Source organism: Dinoponera quadriceps, unplaced genomic scaffold, assembly GCF_001313825.1.
Source record: "Dinoponera quadriceps isolate SergipeBrazil2010 unplaced genomic scaffold, ASM131382v1 scaffold6948, whole genome shotgun sequence".
Classification (NCBI taxonomy): Eukaryota; Metazoa; Arthropoda; class Insecta; order Hymenoptera; family Formicidae; genus Dinoponera; species Dinoponera quadriceps.
The window spans coordinates 1-6,254 of record NW_014561652.1 but is presented as its reverse complement, the minus strand read 5'-3'; the positions used below and the strand labels follow the sequence as shown (position 1 = coordinate 6,254).

The 6,254-nt window shown below is 40.1% G+C and overlaps 1 protein-coding gene across 4 annotated transcripts in view; it reads left to right on the top strand.

The window, feature by feature from the left end:
• The window catches only part of LOC106751006 (monocarboxylate transporter 12-like), a 49,848-nt gene extending 44,218 nt beyond the window's left edge, over positions 1-5,630 (top strand). For all 4 annotated transcript variants that reach the window (XM_014631728.1, XM_014631724.1, XM_014631726.1 and 1 more), the window contains exons 4-8: positions 747-887; positions 1,962-2,150; positions 4,241-4,487; positions 4,602-4,803; positions 5,417-5,630. In XM_014631728.1, coding sequence (XP_014487214.1) covers positions 747-887; positions 1,962-2,150; positions 4,241-4,487; positions 4,602-4,803; positions 5,417-5,428 — 791 coding nt within the window. In that variant the 3' untranslated portion in view covers positions 5,429-5,630. The remainder of the gene's footprint in view (positions 1-746; positions 888-1,961; positions 2,151-4,240; positions 4,488-4,601; positions 4,804-5,416) is intronic.
• Positions 5,631-6,254: the final 624 nt, after the last annotated feature.

Below are 6,254 nucleotides of genomic sequence, written 5' to 3'. Positions count from 1 at the left end.
TTTATTTATATAATAAAACAATTGGTGATGAATTCTTATTCTTATATTTAAAAAATACATAATATTACAATAACATTAAATAATATTATTTCGTAAATATTATTAGGAGTGGACATATAACCATCTATTAATATTCCAGAAATATTACTCAGTATTAATTAATATTATGCGCTTATAGAGAATTAGAAGCGCGTGGAGTAACGCAGCGTGGTAGGTGCGCTTTGCGTTTCACGCACAATTAGAAAGTTACATTCTAGAAATTTAAACGTCGACGACAAGTGTGGCAATTACGATTGTCAACTCGCAAAACGACATTGTCGCTGCATATCGCCGCAACACGACGACTTTAACGACCATTCTATGACCGTGACGTCACTCGTGCAAACACTACGTGAAAATACGTCGCCTCCGCGAATTTGATCGATTATCAATGTCAGTTGTACGACCTTACCACCACGACGTGTTAGACCACGTCGAGTTAGCGTATTGCCAAACGGAGCGGTCAATACACCTCGCAGGTAAGGTAAAGTAATAATTAGGAGCGAATCGATAATCGAAGGTGTAACGAGAATGATTTACATGTCTCCGTTCGCGACACACACACACACACACACACATACACACACACATGCGCGCACGCACTGATTATCCGAAGGTCAATGCAAAGACTCCACAGTTGTCGACGAAGGAGGAGGAGGAGAGGGAGGAGGTCACCGTCGCGTCAACCGAATTATCAAATTTTCCAGGTCCCTTCGTGTCAGCTCTCGCTAACCGATATGGCTTCAGGTTGGTCGCGATATTAGGCAGTGTCTTGAGCTGCGGCGCCTTCGTTCTTTCGTACTTCAGCACCTCCATCGAGTACCTTTACATCTCCTACGGCTGTATCGGTAAGTCTCTNCCCCCCCCCCTCTCACCCCCTATACAGAAAGTTTCTTCCCCGTAATCGAGTCTTCCTCTTTTTCCTTCTTCCTCTTAATTGTACGCTTGAATGCTTCCGAGTACTCTCTGAATTCCCGGGAGCAGAATCTCATTCAAAACAAGCGAAAAGTGGTGGTGGTATTTTCGCTCGAAGCAACGGTGAAATTATTGCCGTTCGAAATCGCAAGGGCGAATGTTTCATTTAAATTTAGAATGGATTTTGACTCCGAATGTTTCAATTGATTAGAATGAATATGAATCTGTGAAATACATCGGATTCGCCCTTCAATCTCAAGTGAAAGTATTCATCTCGACTCGATTCAGAATACCCGAGTCGATTTTTGATATTATTTCGACGCCCTTAAGAATAGTTCGCGCCTACTTAGAGACGGTCTAAACATGGAAACCTACTTTGACATTAACTTTTTTCTTAAATCTCTGATTCTATAGATTTATGTATTTACTCATTCAATTAACAGAATTAAATTAACAAAGATAGACTTTATGGTGTGATCAGATTTAAGGATGGAGGAAATTTTACAAGATTAATTCCAATATGTAAATCAAATTGCACAAAAAGATTCTTTTCGAAATTATTCAAATTGATGAGAAGGCATGTATAAAGCTTCGTTTGAAAGAATTCAAGGAATTGTTAAGAAAATTTAATTTTAATGTTATCTTGAACAATCTATTTCGACGTTGAAACGGCGGAAACGAAAATACAACACATCGTTAGGATTAAAATAGGAGAAAATTATATCATTAGAATTGAATTTGAAGCTATTTTACTATCTTAGCTCCTACTGTGTCGTAGAATTAAAGATTTAACACAGGGCTAAAGTTTCGACTCGGGTACCTAGAATGGAAAATTCACTCTATACGAAAATAAAAAATCACTCTAATTTTTGCGTAACATTTTTTCTCTAAGAAATTAAGAGAGTAATACGTGCGATATCGAAATCGCGGTGTCACAAGATCCGAGATCGAAGCTGCGAATCTTATCGCAAATTTTTCTCTCTTTTCCTCCTTCTCGGGAAAATCAGGCGGCATCGGAGCGGGACTAATATACGTGCCGGCCGTGATCACGACCGGATTTTACTTCGAGAGATGGCGTGCCCTGGCCACGGGTATCGCAGTGTGCGGTTCTGGTATCGGCGCGTTCCTCCTCGCGCCGATCTCCGATCTACTCGTGAAGAACTTCGGCTGGAGAGGCGCGCTGCTCTTTCAAGCGGGTGAGTACTTTATCCGACGCGATCGCGTCTGATCACAACCTACGTTTCCACGACCGAACTTCAATTTAGGTTTCTTCCAATCAGAACATCCTTTCTTTCCCACCCTCCTCCCCTCTCTCACTCTCTTTTTCTCTCTCTTTCTTTCTCTCTCCCTCTCTTTCTCTCTTTCTCCCCCTTCATTCTTTCTCTCTCTCTCTCTCTCTTTCTCTCTCTCTTTCTCTCTCTTCTGACGGATATGTGTTCGATATTTACGATACGACAAATGTTCGATTCGGAATTTTGCGGAAGGAGATTCAGAGCGTATTTTCTATTTGGATCGTTTGTTTTTTTTTTTTTGCCACGGACGCGTCGAATATATTTATAGATTTCATTCAGCTTTCTATCGCGAGTGACACGGCGCAGTTATCGCGCGCGTGCGCGAACGTAGGCGCAGCCTAATCGAGTCTTGCCCTGGGATTTTTTCTCCAATTAAACCTTCAATCGAATTCGCCGAGTCCGAGGCTTACCTCCTTTCTTTCTCATCATTGAAAAACGGTGGGAGCGCGTTTCCACTTTTTCCCCGCCTTAATAACACGTTATGTCGCTGAGCGTTTGATTCGATAATGCAGGGGCTCGCGCGCCGCAGGGAATAACGTCTGATGAAATAAGCGGGCGATTAAGGCGCGCGCATATCGTTTACACGTGACACAAGCCGGCGCGGGAGCCGCTTGCGCGAGGCAAGTTCGCAAGGCGGGTGTCGTATCGTTTAATTGAAAAGTCACTTGCGAAACGCTCGTGCGCGAAATGCTCGTTTTACTCGCGGTACGCGGTTCCAGTCGCCTCGTCGAGTCATAACCGTCGTGACGTTTGTGCGTAATCAACTGTCAAATATACTCCCGTCACGGCGTTTTGAAAGTCTGTGTGTTCTGTCGAGGCGCATACCCGAGTTGAAATTTGGAATTTATGTTAAACTTTTAATTTTATAACATAGTAGGAGCTGAGGTAACAAACACACACGCACACACACACACATAATGTAGGATCAATTCTAATAATATAATTTATTCAGACTTTGATTTCATACTTTGATCTTAAAATCTTAAAATTTTCCTTTCTGCTTTTTTCAGCATGAAAGTAGATTGTTTCGAATATTCATATGAATTTAATCCTGCTGTTCGAGTCTATTTGACCTGAAATCATTTTTATTTCCCTGTTATATATTCGTGTGATTTCACATGATTCACGTAATTGTTCATAGCATTTCTGGCATTTCACAGCATTTCTGTGTTTCATAACTCGAGAATATTAATTCGAAACTAAGCTATGAAACGAAGTCATACAAGAAATGCCAGAATGCTCACTTACCACATGAAAATGTAACAGGGAAATAAAAATGATTTTGGATCAAATAGATCCGGACAGGGCGGCAGGATTATTAATCGAGATATCGAGAACATCTGTAATTCAAAGTTGCATTAAAACGAAATCTGTGGAATTAAAGGTTCGAGGGAAATTTCACACGTGCAGTATCATCAAAGTAGGTTTCTACTCATCTATAAGCCATCTGCAAATAGGAGCAAAAAATAGCATTCAAATTTCGACTCGGATAATCGTAACGATGCGTTCTCTGAGCCGGAGGTTCGACCATATATTCAGGGATGGATAAATTAACTTCTTTTTTAATTAATTTAAAAATTAACGGCCTATACAATTAATTTAATCAAGTTAAAAATAATTTGTAGAAAATGTGCAATTTTTACACGCTTATGTGTATAAAATCATGGTAATAACATGCGTACAAAATGCGTAAGTGTGTAAAATTACACTTACTTGGGTTAGCAATGTAGTCTATGAATTGTTCCGAGTGGTCGCAAATTATCCTTAAAAGCGTTACAAGTACCGTACAAATTTCGACTCGAGTAATTACAACGTTCAGCGCATGTTACGTGGTCGCACGATTCGCGTCTCTCGCGACGCGAACAACTTCGCGAATGAGTAATAATAGATTCGAATTTATTCACGAACGAATAAACGTTACAAATGATTCCCGGTGAGCCGAACTGCGGGAACGAGTTAGCGAAGATGCGAGTGATTCGCTTGGTGGCTTACAGGCATGCTGCTGAATTGCGCTATATTCGGTGCCATGTTCCGGCCCTTGAAGCCGACGAGGATAAAGGTGAAGCCCGCCGTGGAAAACGCCGCACTCGAGGTGAAGAGCACGTTGATGGGGAAGGGCGTGTCGACGGCCTCGCTGCACTGCAACGTGCAACCGAATAGAAGCGGCTTCTTTGGCACGAATAATAACACGGAATACCCGACGGCGGCCGAGTTGCTCGGCAGCAGCCCTAATATTGTGAAGTAATAAGCCCGGCAGAATCTCTCTCTTTCTCTCTCTCTCTCTCTCTCTCTCTCTATCTATCTATCATTTTCTTTCGACACGTAAAACAAGACGCATATCGCTTTCGACTTCAGCGCGTCCAAGTCCCTGCACTCGCTGCACAAGGTGCACGTGGAGGACGCTCAGGATGCTTTGGAGAAGGTGAGCAGCTCGGAGAAACGGCTGTCCGTACCGGTCTACTCCGATCTGGACGTTGTAAATAATGAAGAAAAGATCGCCGAGGAGAACAATCTGCTCAGCGGCGATCTGGAGCGGCTGAACGGCAAAGTGCCGACGGTAAGATATCGATATCAATATTAGGTGTTTGATCGTTCCGAACTTGCTTACATTCTCTTTTTACTTAAATGCCTGCAATATTCCCTTATATGCAGTCAGAATCTACTTCAAAATATACAAGAAAAAAGGAAAACGTCACAGGCAAAAAATAGCAGAACGCTGATGTTGAGATAATATTAATATATGAAAACAACCTTGTTTTTACAATTTAACTTTAATCTCACATCTATAGAGACATGAGAAGCAAAATTACGAAATAAATTCTGGTTCTATCAAAATCAAATAAAATGCTCCAATGCTCTTTTATTAGATGCTTGAATTAATTCTCACTGTTGACTAACAGAGGTAACAATAGTTGTGCTACTTCAACATGGCCGAAAGTAACTGTTGATATATATGAAAGTACTGTCAATAGCCTTTAATAATCAGTGTGTGACATTAGATCGTAGTGCAATGAACACAATTTTTTATTGTATTAAAAATATCGGGTTTCGTAGCAAAAAAGAGCGTTTACGAGAAGCATTCCTTTTCTGCTTTCATCTCAAGAAATCTGCTGTTGAAAATCATTGTTTACTAGTGGAGGGTTATATGCTCTATCTGAAACAACTTGCAGAGATTGATTTAGACGATTCAATGACAACGATTTTGACGTGAATGACAAAGATCGCCCTGATCAGCCGAGAAAATTTGAAGATGGGGTATTACCGGAAGAAGATTCTTAAAAGGTTATCGGAAACATTAAATGTTGATGAGTCAACCGTTAGCAAACGTTTAAAAGCGATAGGAATGATCCAGAAACTAGGAAACTGGGTCCCACATGAATTGAGAGAAAGAAATAATGATATTTTATAACACGTAACGTTTCCAAATATTTAGTTCTTAATATTATACACAACTTGTCACTGTTAACAATATTTGACCGAAACATTGAAAATAATGTTTTTACAGTGTGATTTTAATGTGAAAAAACATAATATTATTGAGTAACAGTTCAAAAACATTTATGAAATACATTACATCAAAATGTTTATAAAATCCACATAAAATCAAAGTTTTAGAAGGTTGATTTAATGTTTCTTGCTTATTGGGTAGCCTTCAATATTCACCAATTTGATGTAGTGCGGGTGATCGAATTCGATGTGAGAATTTGGTATAAAAATATGTTTTATACTAAAAAAATGATATATATTGGGTTGGCAAATAAGTTCGTTCGGTTTTTTAATCGGAGTAGGTTTACTCGTTCTGCTATCTCTTTTCCACAGCGCTATCGCACAACGCGCTTGCGCAGCTGAAAAGCGACGTTCCATCTAACCTATTTGTAAACATACGCCGGTTAATACCAGAGTATTGTGCGTACTGCACGGTTACAAATATGGAAGAAAAGAACGTCCATTTTCGCCATATTTTACTTTTTTATTTCAAAAAAGGCAAACGAGCTGCGGAAGCTCATA